The sequence below is a fragment of the Lynx canadensis genome, chromosome B4, assembly GCF_007474595.2.
Source record: "Lynx canadensis isolate LIC74 chromosome B4, mLynCan4.pri.v2, whole genome shotgun sequence".
NCBI classification, from domain to species: Eukaryota; Metazoa; Chordata; class Mammalia; order Carnivora; family Felidae; genus Lynx; species Lynx canadensis.
The window spans coordinates 138009143-138025293 of NC_044309.1; the positions used below are offsets into that span (position 1 = coordinate 138009143).

Here is a 16151-nt window from a genome sequence, read left to right on the forward strand (position 1 = left end):
AGAACAGAATCCCCGCCCCACACACAATGGATTTCCCAGGCCAACCGGGGACTCGGACAGCTGTCCCAACCCTGAAGCCCTCAGCTTCCTGCCTCCGGGGTCACCCCCGCCTGGTTTCCCCACAAACACACTCATCTAGCGGGCCACGAGCGGCGCTGTCCGGGCACAGAACCCAGTCACCGACGTGCCCCGCCCCGCCCGCCGCCTGCTTTCTCGGGCGTATCTGCCAGACCGTGCGGGGCCCTCGCACACACGCTGTAACTCACGGCTGGACTTCCTGTCCTGTCCTGTGCGCACGGGCATACATACATACATATACACACACACACACACACACACACACACACACACGCCCCTGACCTCCGGCGGCCACGTGCCAGATGCACAGGAAATCGCTCAGAACAATAAACTTTCATATTTTCCATCCTCTCTTTGAAGATTTGGGGCGCTTTCACTTACACGTGAGAGAATTTTCCATGCTTGGGAGAGAGAGCTGGACCGAAAAGGTGCCTCCCTCAGCTGTGTCACTGGCGTTAAGGCACAAAAGGCAAAGGTGTGCTGTCGACTCCAACCACGCCCACCTGCCCCCCACGCGCCCTCCCTCCTAAGCTGGGCCCAGGGCCACTGTCATCCCCGGAGGGGTGTGGGGAGCTGGGAGCCTTCTCCTGTGCAATATTCAGCCCCGCGGGGGGGAGCCCCCAGGGGAAAAGAGGACAACAGGGCAGGATCCCGATGGGCCACGTGGCATCACAGTGAGGGAGACGGACGCTGTGCCCAGGTGCCCAAGCGGGCAAAGCAGACCTCTGCCATCTGACTGAACACAATGAACTCAGGGCACCATGCTGTAGCGGGTGGAACTGTGTCCCCCAAAAGCACACACTGAAGTCTTAACCTCCCCACCCCTGTACCTGTGAACATGAGCCGATGTGGAAATAGAATCTTTGCAGATGTAGTGAAGATGTAAATTAAGGTGGGGTCGAGAGGAGAAGGGTGGGCCCATGGTTCAGTATGACTGGTGCCCTTTCGAGAGAGGAGCCACACAGGCCACACACAGGAGAAGCCCACATGACAAGAGAAGCACAGCTGGGGTGATCCAGTGCAAGCCAAGGTCCTGGGGCCACCAGAACCGGAAGACGCAGGAAGGAGCCTTCCGAGGGAACACAGTGTCCCTGCCAACGCCTTGATTTCAGGTTTCTGGCCTCCAGAACAGCGGAGAATATATTTCTGTTGTTTTCAGCTACCGGTTTGAGGTCCTGTGTTACAGGTGACACACAGCCCATCACCTTGGGGAACGGGAGCAAACTGACCCGGCCGTGGCCCCTCCCTGAACCTAGGAAGCCCGCATTAAGTCCAGGAGGCAGCCTACAAAAAGATCTGTAGGTGCAGCGGAACCTTCCAGGAGGAGCACAGAGAGGGAGCTGGTGTTACGCACTCTGACGACAAACGCGGAACTCAAATCCTCTCTGTGCACACGCTGCAGCGGGAACCAGGAGGCAGGGGATGGGCCCAGCAGGACCTCACACAGCGCAGCCAAGAGCAATCCCAGGACGCTGCCCTAATCCCTACCCCAGACCTCGCTGGCCCCTGACCGGACCGCCTTGCCGACCCTGGCGCCTGAGGCCCGGGGAGAAGCCTGCTCAGCTCCCGTGAGCTCACTTGGTTCCTAAGAAGGCCCCACCCCGTCCCCAAGAAGCTGCAGTTTCCAAGCTCCCAAATGGGGCCACTCACCAACACTCAGACCCTGGCCCCCACCCTTCACTTTGACCCACTCAAGACCCTGCTGGCTCCCGACCTCCCTGAGAAGGCTCTCTGCAGGGACCACCCCACCTGCAACCTTCACTGTTGCACCGTATCCGGTAAGACCCGGGCCTAGGGACTATGGCTACCACCTGTCCCGAGCCAGGTGCCTCTCCTCGTGACCCCACGCCCCGAGCCCTTTCTCCGGGAGGTGGCACCGGGGACTCTTAAAAACAGGGCAGGGTCACAGAAGACCCCAGAACTTCTTACTCACTCGGGCCACCTCCTCTACCAAGAGCTATAAAGACAGAGAGAGTGTGCACTTGTGACCCTTGTAAGTGTCCCTCCTCACCTCTTGGGGCGTCATCCTCTGAGCTAAAACTGCGTCCAGTGTTCCCAAACCACTGCCCCCTACAACCTTGCCCATGGAATATTCTGGTTTTCTGAGGTGGCTCAGTACTTCTGCTGAAAGCTCCTAGACAGAGGTCACTTGTCCTCTGACAATCTTGCTGCCTCTTCCGGTTCTGGTGGCCCCAGGACCTTGGCTTGCACTGGATCACCCCAGCTGTGCTCAGTCAGCTCAGTCAGTTGAGCGTCTGACTTCGGCTCAGGTCATGATCTCACGGCTCGTGGGTTCAAGCCCCGCATCGGGCTCTGTGCTGATGGCTCAGAGCCTGGAGCCTGCTTCGGATTCTGTGTCTCCCTCTCTCTCTGACCCTCCCCCGCTCACGCTCTGTCTCTCTCTCTCTCTAGAATGAATAAACATTCAAAAAAGTTTTTTTTACTCCTAATGTATGGATATGCCACTTTTGCTCATCACCTGCCGGTGGACACTCGAGACCCCCATCTTTCGAGTATCGTGAACTGCCCCGCTATGAGCGTGGGGGTTCAAGTTCTGTGCAAGGCCCTGCTTTTACTTCATACCCCAAAGCGGGTTCCTGGATCCTATGGCAAAATTCTCCTTTTCGAGGAACCGCCGTAACTGTTTCCACGGTAGCTGCACCATTTTCCATTCCAGCAGCGAACGAGGGTTCCAGGTTCTCCACATCGTAGCCATCCCGTATTTTCTGCCCTGTTTTGTTTCTGTAACAGCCATCCTAAAGGTGAGGCGGTATCTCATCGTGGCTCTGACCGGCACTTCCCTGACGATGAGAGGTGTGGAGCATCTTTTCATGTGCTTGTTGGCCCTTCGTACATCTTCTCTGGCAAAATGTCTACTCAAGTCCCCTGTCCGTTTTTTAATCAGGTTGTTTCTCTGCTGTTGAGTTGTGGAAGCTCTTTATATATTCTAGACAGTAATCCCTTACCAGGTATGTGATTTGTTGAGTATTTCATAATGGCTTTTAAATGAGCTATTTTAAATGAGAAATTTAAATAGTTTCTCAGCACCTACAGCGTTCCTGGCAAGAAAAAGGTTTCCCAGGACGTAGCCAGATCTCTAGGCTGCATTTCTGTTTTTCTGATCCTTCGCTTACAGAATGATACAAGGCTGGAGTCAGGATGGGGGGCCTGGGGGTGACCATCCCACCTCCTTATTTCAGTGGGGACACTGAGGCCCAGGGGGGCGCTGACTCGACCGGCATCAGCAATTAGCACTTCAGGTACCACCCAGCTGCACCACCAGGGAAACCTCACGCTCTTTCCAACGCCAGAGACGCGTCCCAGCGCAGCAAAGGACGGCTGTGGCCACACCACGGCCGTGTGCGGCAGTCTCCAAAGCGGGGCCGCTGAACGCCTTCCCTCTACGAAAACGGTCCTTCAACGCTCAGCTCGCTGATAAAACTTTATTGCCTTGCGAGAGAGTTCTTATCTCCGAACGCTAACACAGCATATGACTTTGTTTGAACTAGCTGCTGTAAGTTTACCTTACCCAAGTATCATTTAGATTACATCTTTCTTAAATCCTAAAAAAAAAAAAAAATACAGAGGTGGAATTAAACACAAAATGTTGAAAGAAGTTGGTTGGGCGTCCAACTCTTGATTTCGACTCCGCTCATGATCTCACCGTTCATGGGTTCGAGCCCCGCATCAGGCTCCATTGCTGACAGTGTGGATTTTCTCTCTCTCTCTTTCTCTCTGCCCCTCCCCTGCTTGCTCTCATTGTCTCAAAAACAAATAAACTTAAAAAAAGGTATTGAAAAAGAAGGAAAAATCTTGATTGGTGGATAGAGGGAGGGAGGGAGGGAAGGGAAGGGAGGAAGGCAGACCAGCCCCCCGGCCAGCAGGATCTGAGCTCTCGAAGCTAAAAAGCCCCCAAGGGCATGTCAGCCAGTTTGGGGCAAGCTCCCGCTGGTGCTCACCTGCACACTGCCTCTGACTCTGACCCCTGCACTGGTTCGGGTCCCCCCCCCCCCCCCCCCCCCCCCCGCCCGATACACATCGGTCCTGCACTCCAGTTCCAATGACACGGCTCTGCAGGGACAGCTCCAAGGACGCCTTCTTCCTCATCCTGCAGTGTGGCCCCATCCCCCCCAGACTGCTCCCATGGAACCAGACACGATCCACCAGCCAGTGCAGAAGGCGGCCCTCGCAGCTGCTTGACCACAGGAAAGGGATCGGGCGGAGAAGGCCAGCCGCTCCTGCCACGTCCGGATAGCACAGGCATCCCCAGTGCGCCCTCCCCACACCCTGCGGGTACTGTCTGCTGGCCTGTGCCGGGTGGGGCGGTGGGGGGGGAACGGAGGCACGGAGCCAGCCACCACGGGCTCCATGTTCAGGCTGGGAGTGCCTGCGGGGGAGGGGGAAGGGTGGGTGGGATCTGGGAAAGCCACGGGGCCCCTCAAGGCCAGGAGGCCCCTCTCCCCGGGCCACGTTGGGGGGCCAGGACCACTCCAAACACCCCAAGAGAGCAAACCGGCCCTGTCACCTCCACGGCTGCGATGAACCAGGCGTGAAGATCTGACGCGGGTGGTGGGGGGGGGGGGGCAGGGGCTCGGCCTGGAAGATGCAGCTTGTCTCATCGCTAACACTCGCTCACGATGATGAAGCGGGTGGTGCGTCCCCGCCGACCCATTTCCGGCCTGAAGCCCACCCCACGAGATGAACGGAGAAAGCGCTCGGGCTCAGAGCTCACCCCGTTCACCTTCACCGACGGCACACGGCCGAAAGGCTCGTGCAGAAGCAGCCCCGGGGTCCACCCCCACAGCCGCTGTCTGCACAGCGGACAGCTTCGCGTCTGGTGGCTGCCCCTCTGAGCCCAAGGCCAGCGTGGCCCCTTTCACGGGAGGCCCGTGGTCCGTGGCACACTCTCAAGCCGGCAGGGTCCCCGGCCCTGAGGGACGGCCAAGCCAGCCAACGTGACCCTACCACCCCTGCAGAGGTTGAAATGGTGGGTCGGGGTGGCCGCAAGGAAAGCTTACGCTTCACCATCTGCTTTCAGAGTAGTTGGTTAAGTTGTGTGTGTGTCTCTATGAGTGTATTTGTGTATCTGCACACATATGTGTCTGTGAGCACCTGTGTCTACGCGTGTATGTACATGTCTGTATGTGCGTCCGTGTGTTTGCACGTGCATGAATGTATGCACGGATGTCTGCGCGTCCACATGTGTGTCCGTGTACATGCATGAGTGTGTGCAAGGATGCGTCTGCATGTGCATGGGTGTGCACGGGTGTCTGTGTCCATGTGCATGTACACACACAAAAACGCACATGTTGCGTGTATACGTCTGTGTGCATGGGTGCCTGTGTCCACACATGTGTGCATGTGCATGTGTGCATATGTGTGCATGTATATGTTTCTGTGTATGTGTGCATGGGTGCCTGTGTCCACGTGCATGTACACGTGCGTGTATGCGCATCTGTGTGTGCATGCATGTGTGCACGGGTGTCAGTGTCCACATGTGCGTGCATGTGCATGCGTGCATATGTGTGCATGTGTTTCTGTGTATGTGCACATGTGTACATGTGCGTGTATGTGTGCATGGGTGTCTGTGTCCACGTGCATGTACACGTGCATGTATACGCACACTGCGTGTATGTGCGTCTGTGTGTGCACGCATGTGTGCATGGGTGTCAGTGTCCACATGTGCGTGTATGTGTGCATGGGTGTGTGTCCACGTGCATGTACACGTGCGTGTATACGCACACTGCGTGTATGTGCGTCTGTGTGTGCATGCATGTGTGCACGGGTGTCAGTGTCCACATGTGCGTGCATGTGCATGCGTGCATATGTGTGCATGTGTTTCTGTGTATGTGTGCACATGTGTACATGTGCGTGTATGTGTGCATGGGTGTCTGTGTCCACGTGCATGTACATGTATACATACGTTGCATGTATGTGCGTCTGTATGCATGCATGTGTGCATGGGTGTCTGTGTCCACGTGCACGTACACATGCGTGTACATGTACATTGCATGTATGTGCGTCTGTGTGTGCATGCATGTGTACATGGGTGTCAGTGTCCACACGTGTGTGCATGTACACATATACATACATTGTATGGGTTTGCATGGGCGTCTGCGTATTCACATATATGTACGCATGCATTCATATATGCACATGCACACACATGTGCGTTTATGTATGTCTGTGTGTGCGCACAGGTGTGTATATGCGTACGTGCCTGCGTGTGTGTTTACGAAAGAATCATGGCCCCTCTCCAGGACGTCAGGAGACGCTCACGGGAGTGACAAAACAATAAAGGGCTGGTGGTAGGCTTTTCCCAGCTTTGGAATGTTCACACCCAAAAAGGGGAACCGATTACCAGGTATCCACAAGTTCTTACCTGAAGCAAAAGCGTGAGAATGCGGCTCTGGAGTACACCCTCCACCTCGGGCCAAGCCCCCAGCAAGGCACGGGAGGGACCCAAAGTGGGGGGTGGGGGACATCCTGCCTCTGCGCCAGCCCCCCTCCCCCGTCCCCCACGGGAGGGCAGAGGAGCCGCTGTGCGGTCTCTGCAGGCAGACCCTCCCCCCACGCCCCTCTGGGTCGTTCCACGAATGACCCACGGATACTGCAGAGCACCTGCTGTGTACGGGGCCCCAGGCTCACGGGGGGAAAGCAGAGGGGGTCCCCGTCATCCCCCTCAGACTCTGACCCTTACAACCCGGGACCCCCAACCCTTCCACGCTTCCCCAGGCCACCCCAGTCACCCGCCCGAAGCAAACATCCAGAAGGCAGGTGGTCCCTTACCACACCCCTTCAGCAGCCAGGGATCTAATCCTACGGCTTTCGTGTGACCCTACGTGTTCAGGTCACAGGACCTGAAAACACCAGAAAACGACTGCCCCCGAGGCGGTGAGCTGAGGAGAACCATGCCAAACTCAGGAATATTTTCCACACGCTCTGCCCACACGATAAAATCTACTTGTGTTAGCATCCGAGTGCTGGCAGGGTGGAGGCCCGTGGCCCCGAGCCACACGACACAGCCCAGGTGCGACCTGCTGCTCGGCCCAGGCACCCAGCGCCCCCTACCCGCCTCCTTAGCAGGTTTCTGCTCTCGGGTGTCACAGCGGGCGCGTCAGCCGGGCCCCAAGTGGACTTTCCGACGGGCACCACGTCCTGGACGGAGCTCGGGCGTCACCGACAAACCACCAGAGCCGGTCTATGTCCACACGTGATCTCTGTGCCACCCCCCACCACCCCGCCTTCCAAAGGGCTCACCTGCCTGTGATCTTTCCCACGTTAAAAAAAATAGTTTCCCTCGGGCTCCTGGGTGGCTCAGTCTGTTAACCGCCCAGCTCTTGATTTCGGCTCAGGTCACGATCTCATGGTTCATGGGCTCGAGCCCAGCATCAGGCTCCGCAGCTGGCAGTCAATCTGCTCGGGATCCTCTGTCTCCCTCTCCCTCTGCACGCCCCCTCCCTCCCCCGCCCACGCGCACTCTGCCCTCAGCCTCCCCAACAACCACGGGTGACCCACTCTCGGAGTCTCACCGTCCCTCGGCCCCCAGCCGGCTCTCTCCCAAATCTCCCCTGACAGCCACCAAAACCCCCCACAGGTCAGGGGCTCTGCCACACCCACTCCCCTGCCAGGAAGGCGCTTCAGCTCATGATGGGAGCGGGAGTCCCCACACCCACCCTCTCCTGCACCTCCCTCCTCTTGAACTCTGTTCCGTGTTTGTCTGTGTTAATCTGATCATCCCTAGACCACAGGAGCCACACTGGCTCTCCAGGGCCTGGCACACATTAGGTGCTCGGTAAAAGAAACAACTCTCCCAGGGCCGCCTGGGTGGCTCAGTTGGTTAAGCGTCCCTGGATTTCGGCTCAGGTCATGATCTCACAGTCGGTGAGATCGAGCCCTGTGTCCGGCTGTGTGCTGACAGTGGGTAAGCCTGCTTGGGATTCTGTCTCTCCTCTGCCCCTCCCCCACTAGGACTCCGTCTCAAAAGAAATAAACCTAAAAAAAAAAAAAGAATAAACACTCCTTTGTTTCTGAGCCAGTGTTTCTTTTTCTTTTTTTTTTTTTAATGTTTATTTATTATTGAGAGACAGAGCGTGAGCAGGGGAGGGGCAGAGAGGGGGAGACACAGAATTCGCAGCAGGCTCCAGGCTCCGAGCCGTCAGCACAGAGCCCGACGCGGGGACTCGAACCCACGAACCGTGAGATCATGACCTGAGCCGAAGTCTGTTTGCCTAACCGACTGAGCCACCCAGGCACCCCGGTGAGCCAGTGTTTCTAAAAGTATGCTAGCAAGTGACTATCCCCAGAGTTACCGAAGCCCTTGGATACTAACCAGCTTCGAGCAGCACCTAACTTTTCTGGAACAGTCTCTGCCACCGGAGAATCCAGTGCAACAGCTCAAACGGCTTGAGCTGGCCCATCCTTTTCTCACTGTGAAGTCTGGGAGAAAAACAGAAGACCAAACACCCAGACGCTGCCTGGTACGGGGCCATCTCTCTATTTCCTTGTTTGCAATCGCCTATTTAAAAGTCCCTGCGATATCCTGTATTTAACTAGGCAAAATACCTTTTAAAACTTTATCAGGCCTAGACGACTTCATGCCATATACTCCCCACCAAGGTAAACAACAGAAAGGTTGCTCAATCTTACTTCACCGAGTTTCACTCTTTTCTGGCACCCCTGAGTGATCTGTCCACCAGTCATTCTTAGCCCACACACGCTACCTTTCCCACACCCACAGGTCCGCAATGCCCACAAATGCAGGGTCACTTCCCACCAAGTGCCGTGTTCCATAAGGCACGGCTTAAGGCCCTAACCCCGCAGGCACACGCGAGTCCAAGGCGGATTAAAAATGTGCACGTTCCTCCGAGACTGACATCTGGAACGATTAAGGAAAAGTATTTGGTAGCGCCCGGGGGGCTCAGCCAGTTAAGCGTCTGACTTCGGCTCGGGTCACGATCTCACGGTTTGTGAGTTTGAGCCCCGCGTTGGGCTCCCTGCTGTCAGCACAAACCCCGCTTTGGATCCTCTGTCCCCCTCTCTCTCTGACCCTGCCCCCCCCATCAAAAATAAATAAACATTGGGGGGAAAAAAAAAAGCAAGCATTTGCTGCTTGAAGGATCTCATCGGGTTATCAGTCATAAAGCTTCAAACAATGCAAACGCCGCCTTTCTAAAACGTCCAGAGTAAGGTCCCAATCACAGAATTTTAAACCTCGTTCAAAAACCGTCGCATAGGGGCGCCTGGGTGGCGCAGTCGGTTAAGCGTCCGACTTCAGCCAGGTCACGATCTCGCGGTCCGGGAGTTCGAGCCCCGCGGCAGGCTCTGGGCTGACGGCTCAGAGCCTGGAGCCTGTTTCCGATTCTGTGTCTCCCTCTCTCTCTGCCCCTCCCCCGTTCATGCTCTGTCTCTCTCTGTCCCCAAAATAAATAAACGTTGAAAAAAAAAAATTAAAAAAAAAAAAAAAAAAAAACCGTCGCATAGACAACGAACATTTTGTACCGCTGGATATCATCCAAGAACGGCAGGTACTTGTACGTGACCGTTTCAGAAGTCAAAAACATTTTCCGGGGGCGCCTGGGCGGCTCAGTCGGTTGAGCGGCCGACTTCGGCTCAGGTCACGATCTCGCGGTCCGTGAGTTCGAGCCCCGCGTCGGGCTCTGTGCCGACAGCTCGGAGCCTAGAGCCTGTTTCGGATTCTGTGTCTCCCTCTCTCTCTGACCCTCCCCTGTTCGTGCTCTGTCTCTCTCTGTCTCGCCCAGCTCGGGCACCGCCCCCAGGTGCACCTTCCCCGGCAGGCCGCTCTGCTGGAGGCCCCCAGCCCTTCCTGGCCTGGCTCCCACAAAACCCTACTGCCCGCCTGTTCCGTCCAGCCCCTCCAGGGCAGTCATAATGCATCAGAGGCTTTAGGGCATGGCTGTAAATCCAGGAAAGCCAGTAACACTTCAGTGAAAACGGCGCGTCAGTCCAAAACAACAGCTTTCCCCATTGTTCCTTCACAAAACCTAAGAATCCACCTTGACTCAGTCGGAAGGACTGATCTTTCGGTGCCGTGCTGTTTCTACACAAAGCTGTGCTGTTTTGCAATTACAGATTTTCCAGTTTCCAGTCATTGGCTTCCCCGGGGAGCCTTAAAAGAGCCGTCAAACGGCCTGAGGTGGTAGATCATCCCGAGGTGATCTGTATTCAAACCATCCCTAACCGGAGCCGAGCCGGGGTTCAGGCGCGGGAATATTCGGTTTCGCAAGTAATTCTTCGAGAATTTCCTCTGAGGCAAGAGGCAGAACACGGCTCACCTCCCAGATACCAGAGGAGTAAGTGTCAGTCTAAGTGCGAGAGTTCATAAAACTGTTCGATGTCCGATCAGAACCCAGTTAAAGGTAAACACTGGTTTCCAGGAGGGGGAAATCAAGACTTGAGGCCCAGGGCCCGAGTGGCACAGCGTTACGTCGCCACAGGATCAGAGCCCAGCACTGGGTCCCTGAGCCGGTCATTGCGGAGCACAGACCCCCAACCCACCTTCGACTGTGGTCCCCACTACAGGCCCTCCAGGCGGCCAAGCCAGCGCTCAGTAACTACCCTCTTGTGAATGAAATCCATCCTAAGCCCTGTTATCCGGCTGACGCGGTGGGGGGGAGGGGGCACATTCCTGATGCTTCAGACACACAAAACATCCACCCTTCCACACACACCGCTCCCACCAAAGCCCCGTGTGTCCCCTGTGAAATCAAAACCCTAGGATGTTGCCAACTCGCTTTCATACAGGCTCTCTCCACTCTGCTTCATCCCGCAGGTAAAGTTGTATAAGAAAAAACAAAACCGAGCGAAGGGGCATTCAGGAAAAGAGCCCTTTTTTTTTTTTTTAATTGGCCATTACTTGGAATATCCATCACCCCGGTTAACAGTTTTCCCTGAGGGCCTATTTATTCCTCGCTCTCTGCCCAGATTCGTATTCTCTGCCTGTAATTCACAACTTCACAGAACGTGAAATAGCCACTTGCGGATGGGCTATACGGCCAAAATTCATGTTGATGGGCTGCACCACCTTTCCCAACTGGAGCTGTAGGCTCCAGACCTTATAAGCAAACCACAGAAACTGGAAACAACCGTTTGCCACCCAACCCCGATGGCCAACTGTGAAGACAAAACAAATCGGAAAACTAACTTTTTAATGCTGGCAGGGCTCCCACAGTGATCCTGGATCGTAATGATTTATTGTTGAAATAAGTCAACCGAAACGTTGACTTCAAACGACCCACGGATCCAAGCCTTTCCTGGTGACGGTTTGGTCTCATCCTTAAGGTCACCTGGCCGCGCCAGCCGACCACGTCTCTAGGCGTAGGTCCCTTTGAGAAGCCGCCGTGTCCCCCGGTTCCCACACCCTCCATCTGTCCCCCTCTCCCTGGCCCTGCGGGTCCTGCCTGGCGCACGGGGGTCAGCAGCACAGAGGACTACATCTCTGCCGCCAACCAAGCACGTGCCCGGCTGAGCCGAGACCGTCCAAGTCTTCGGCGCGCCTCCAGCCCCAGAGAGGGCCAGCTGGGTTCCCACACCGGCTCCGCCGCCGAAGCGGGCAGGCCTCTAAGTAACACCCAAATTACAAGTCCGCGTCCAGGAGCAGAAGCCAAGATCAAACGAGGCTACGCTTTTCAAAGAGCTCCCAGACAGACAAGCACACACGAGCCGGATTGTTATTATCTGGAGGAGACAGAAAAGAGACACCAAGGGAGCGAACTCCAGCCATATTACAGGGTGACTCAGGGAACCATCCAGCAATTTCCATCCAGCGCACGGGGCGGGCAGTGACCTTTGATCTTCCCAGACAGGGGGAGGGATGGCTGACTGCCGAGCATCTCCAAGCACACCAGACAACCACTCAGTTAACCCTGGAGACCAGGTTTTAATAGCACAATCAGGAGCCACAGCCCGCTGAGCAAAGGGCCAAAAAGCCCTGGTCTTGAACTTGAAGCAGCCCAGGCCTGCTCCCAGCAAAAACGCTGTGGGAAGCGGCGTGGGTACCCCTCCCACTCCCTTGGCCTAAGTGGGGAGCACGCCCCCAGCCCGAGGCACCAACCTTCCAACCGGAGGCCACAAATCCCCAAAGAGCTGCCCGGGCCCTGCCCAAATGCGCCCCGACATGCCGGGCGGGCCCCTGGCAGGTCCCCGCGGCTCGTGGCCCTCCAGGCGGCCTGGCGGGAGCCCTGCCGGCCACTCACCGGAAACAGACACCTCCATGAGCGCCTCCAGCGGCCGGTTGTTGTCCAGGTCCCGGCTCAGCTGCAACTCGCCGGTGGCAGGGTCCAACAGCAGCAGCCGAAGCTCATTGCCCTGCAGGAAGGTGTAGTTGAGGCTGTCGGAGAGGTCGGGGTCGTGGGCCGGGATGCGGCCGATCACGCCGGTGGGGAAGCTGTTGGACTTATTGGTGACGTAGTTGTTGAAGAGGATGTGGAAGTCGGGCAGCACCGGCGGGTTGTCGTTCTGGTCCAGGAGGCGGATGTGCACGGTGGCCCGGCTCACGAGCGGGGCGGACGTGGCCTGCACCACCAGCACGTACTCCCGCCGGACCTCGAAGTCCAGCTCGACCAGAGCACGCAGGTCCCCGCTCAGCAGGTCCAGCTGGAAGACCTCGGGCACGTTGCCCTCCACGATCTGATACATGATCTGGGCGTTGGGGCCTTCGTCGGGGTCGTTGGCACGGATCCTTGCCACCACAGAGCCCACCGGGCTGTTCTCCTCCACGAACAGCTCCAGCTCGTCCCTCTCGAACACCGGGGGGTTGTCGTTAATGTCCAAGACGCTCACCTGGACTTCCACCGAGGCGCTAAGCGGGGCGGGGCTCCCCCGGTCCACGGCCAGGGCCCGAAGGTTGTACACGGCCACGTTCTCCCGGTCCAGCCGGCGCTGGGTTCGGATCACGCCGGACGTGGGCTCGATGTAGAAGTCGCCGTCACCATCGTCCCCACCCTGGAAGGTGTACAGCAGGCGGCCGTTGGGGCCCGAGTCCCGATCCGTGGCAGACACCTGGAGGACGCTGGTGGACGGCGGCACGTCCTCAAAGACGGAACCCTGGTAGAAATCCCGCAGGAAGCGGGGTGCGTTGTCGTTGGCGTCGAGGATGAGGATCTCCAGGGAGGTGGTGTCGGACTTCTGGGGGATGCCGTTGTCCCGAGCGGTGATGGCCAGCGTGTAGGCGGCCTGGTCCTCGTAGTCCAGCTCGGTCATGGTGTAGACGGTGCCCGTGTCCGGGTCGATGCGGAACTGCGGAACCGGGTCCTCCAGCACGTAGGTGATGCGCGCATTCTCGCCCGTGTCCTCATCGGTGGCACCGATGACGGCCACGGAGGTGCCCACCGGCCGGTCCTCGCTGACGCTCACCGTGTAGTGCGAGCTCTGGAAGACCGGCCGGTGCGTGTTGGCGTCGGTGACGTTGATGAAGACCTGCGCGGTGTGCGAGCGCGTGCCGTCGGACGCGGCCACCGCCAGCACGTACTGCCGCTCCTGTTTGTAGTCCAGCGGCAGCGCCAGGGTGATGAGGCCGCCGCCGCTCTGGCTGCTGAGCGCGAAGCGGTTCCGAGTGTTGCCGCCCGTGAGCTGGTAGGTGATCACGCTGTTGGCGTCCCGGTCGCGGGCCCGCAGGGTCAGCACGCTGCTCCCCACGGCCGCGTCCTCGTTCAGACGCAGCTCGTACACCGGCTGCGTGAACATCGGGTCGTTGTCGTTGACGTCTAGCACCGTGATGGACACGCTGGCGGAGGAGCTCGTGGGCGGGGAGCCATGGTCCACCGCCTCCACCCCGAAGCGGTAGTGTTCCACCTCCTCGCGGTCCAGCTCCGCGCACACCGTGATCCAGCCAGAGCTGTTGTGGATCTGGAAAGGGAAGTCCGCGGGCGCCGCGGGGTCTTGGGGCCCAGGCCCAGCACCGCCGCCCGCGGAGGCGGAAGCCGTGTCCACCAGGCGGTAGCGCAGACGCGCGTTCTCCCCCGCGTCCGCGTCCACGGCCTGGATGTGCAGCACCGAGTGGCCCAGAGGCACGTTCTCCAGCACGGCTGCCTGGAAGGGGCTGCTCACAAAGATGGGGGCGTTGTCGTTCACGTCCAGCACCTGCACCAAGACCAGCCCCGAGGAGTTGATGAGCGGAGGCCGGCCCCCATCCTGGGCCTTGATGCGAAGCGTGTACTCCCTGATGGCCTCAAAGTCCAGCGGGTTGATCACATCGAGGCTGCCGCTCAGCGAATGCAGGTAGAACTGCCCCTTCAGGTTGCCGCTGACGATGCTGTAGTGGATGGCCGCGTTCTGCCCCTGGTCCCGATCGCTGGCCTGCACGCGCAGCACGGGCGTGTTGACGGCCACGTCCTCGGGCACCTGGACCACGTAGCGCTTCTCGCTGAACTGGGGGTAGTTGTCATTCTCATCCTCCACCACGATGTGCACGGTGGCTGTGGCGCTGAGCGGGCCCGGGTTGCGGCCCTGGTCGTTGGCCTCCACCAGCAGCTGGTAGGCGGCCGCCTCCTCCCGGTCCACCGCCGCGCGTGTGCGCACCACGCCCGAGCGCGGGTCGATCTCAAACACGCCTCCCGCACCCTCCAGCAGGCGGTAGCGCATGTTGGCGTTGGAGGGCGCGTCGCCGTCGGTGGCGCGGATGGTCAGCACCTCGTAGCCCACCTCCAGATTCTCACGCACGCGCTCACGGTACTCGGACTGCTCGAAGACGGGGCTGTGGTCGTTGGTGTCGCTGACCGTGACGGTGAGATAGGTGGCGGCCGAGCGCCGCGGTGAGCCGTGGTCCACCGCGCTCACCTTGAGCACGTGCGTGTCCTTGGTCTCGCGGTCCAGTGCGCGGGCCGTGCTCACCGCGCCCGTGGCGGGGTCGATGAGGAAGTAGCCGTTGGAGCGCTCATCGAACAGCGCCTCCATCTGGTAGCTCAGGCGCCCCGCCTCGCCCTCGTCCGGGTCGTGCGCGCGCAGCTCGATGACCCCGGTGCCCGCTGGCTCGTTCTCGGGCACCGATACCTGGTAGCTAGGCAGCGGGAACTGCGGGGTCGTGCTGCCGCCAGCGCCCCGCCGAGCCCGCCGCGGGCCCCCGGCCCCAGCCTGGGGCCGGCTCGGCGGCGACGGCGACGGCGACAGCGACGGGGAGGGCGTCCCCGCGGCCGCCTCCAGCGCCAGCTCCACCTGGATGGCGCCGGCCGCGCGCCGCAGGGCGCACAGCAGGCGCAGGCGGGCCGAGCCCCCGGGCGGCAGGCAGACGGGGTGGCGCGGGCAGCGGGGGCCGGGGCGCGGCGGGCAGCTGCAGGCGGGGAACGTGGTCAGGGCCGCGAGTGCCGAGTGCAGCGTGGCCCCGCCGCCGCCGCCGCCGCCGCCCGAGGCCGGGAAGCAGAGCGCCGCGCCGGGCCCCGGCACGGTGAGCACAGCCCGCGCCCGCAGCTCAGCGCTGGGGGCCCGTCGGCTGCGGGGCCGGGCGGCGCAACCCGGGCCGTGCGCGCGCACCCTCAGGCGGAGGCTCAGTGCCGTCGGGGCGCCGCGGGCGGTCAGGCGGACGAGCAGCGGCAGCGGGCGCCCCCCCAGGCGCACGCAGCCCCGGGGCCCCGCGCCCGGCCCGCGCCGCCTCCCCGCCAGTCGCCCGTCTCGGCTCACGTCCAGCAGCTCCCGCAGCGCCCGGGGCGTGCGCGCAGCGTCCAGCGCGTAGGTCCAGCCGGGCCCGAGGGCGAAGGCGCGGGCGCCGCCGGGCACGCGCAGCTCCCAGGCGGCAGCTCGCAGCCCCAGCGCGGGCAGGGCGGCGGCCGCAGCCAGGAGGAGCAGCGCGGGCAGCACGGCCGGCTGCGGCGGCGGCGCCATGGCCCGGAGCCCGAGCCCGAGCCGGGCGCCCGAGCACAATCCATGCACCCGGCGCGGCTCCGCATGCACCCGGCGCGGCCGGGGGAGGGCTCCTGCGCGCCCGGCGCCGGGCCCTCGGGGCGGCCCGCGCCCTGCCTCCCCGGGGGCCCCGGCGGGGACACCGGGGGCCGCGCTCCCGGTCTCCCCCGCAGCTTCCACCTCGAGAGCACTTTGCGAAAGTTTGCGAAGTTGGTTTCAAG

At 59.9% G+C, this 16151-nt stretch overlaps 1 protein-coding gene across 1 annotated transcript in view; it reads right to left on the reverse strand.

Annotated features, from left to right (window-relative positions):
• The window catches only part of CELSR1 (cadherin EGF LAG seven-pass G-type receptor 1), a 135968-nt gene extending 120056 nt beyond the window's left edge, over nucleotides 1-15912 (reverse strand). Inside the window, exon 1 of the mRNA XM_030320940.1 lies at nucleotides 12294-15912. Coding sequence (XP_030176800.1) covers nucleotides 12294-15912 — 3619 coding nt within the window. The remainder of the gene's footprint in view (nucleotides 1-12293) is intronic.
• Nucleotides 15913-16151: the final 239 nt, after the last annotated feature.